Genomic DNA, 217 nt, shown 5'->3' with positions numbered 1-217 from the left:
GGGTGCAGACCCTCTTGCTGAGGGAGCAGGGTGTGGGGGATGCCCGGCCCATGGGGCGGGTCTGCACCCCATGTCTCTCCCTCCCTCCCTGATGCCCCACTACTCTCTGCAGAGCACCAGCACGCTCGTTACAACCCCCTGCGGGACGACTGGGTGCTGGTGTCGGCCCACCGGGTGAAGCGGCCCTGGCAGGGGCAGCTGGAGGAACCGCCCCCCC

At 70.0% G+C, this 217-nt stretch overlaps 1 protein-coding gene across 1 annotated transcript in view; it reads left to right on the top strand.

Annotated features, from left to right (window-relative positions):
- The first annotated feature begins 39 nt into the window (after positions 1-39).
- The window catches only part of GALT (galactose-1-phosphate uridylyltransferase), a 2,857-nt gene continuing 2,679 nt past the window's right edge, over positions 40-217 (top strand). The window contains exon 1 of the mRNA XM_010022886.1: positions 40-215. Within this exon, the coding sequence (XP_010021188.1) occupies positions 40-215 (176 nt within the window). The remainder of the gene's footprint in view (positions 216-217) is intronic.

This window comes from Nestor notabilis, unplaced genomic scaffold (genome assembly GCF_000696875.1).
Source record: "Nestor notabilis isolate BGI_N333 unplaced genomic scaffold, ASM69687v1 scaffold25639, whole genome shotgun sequence".
Lineage (NCBI taxonomy): Eukaryota > Metazoa > Chordata > Aves > Psittaciformes > Psittacidae > Nestor > Nestor notabilis.
The sequence above is the reverse complement of the archived record's forward strand: the minus strand, read 5'-3'. Positions and strand labels throughout refer to the sequence as shown.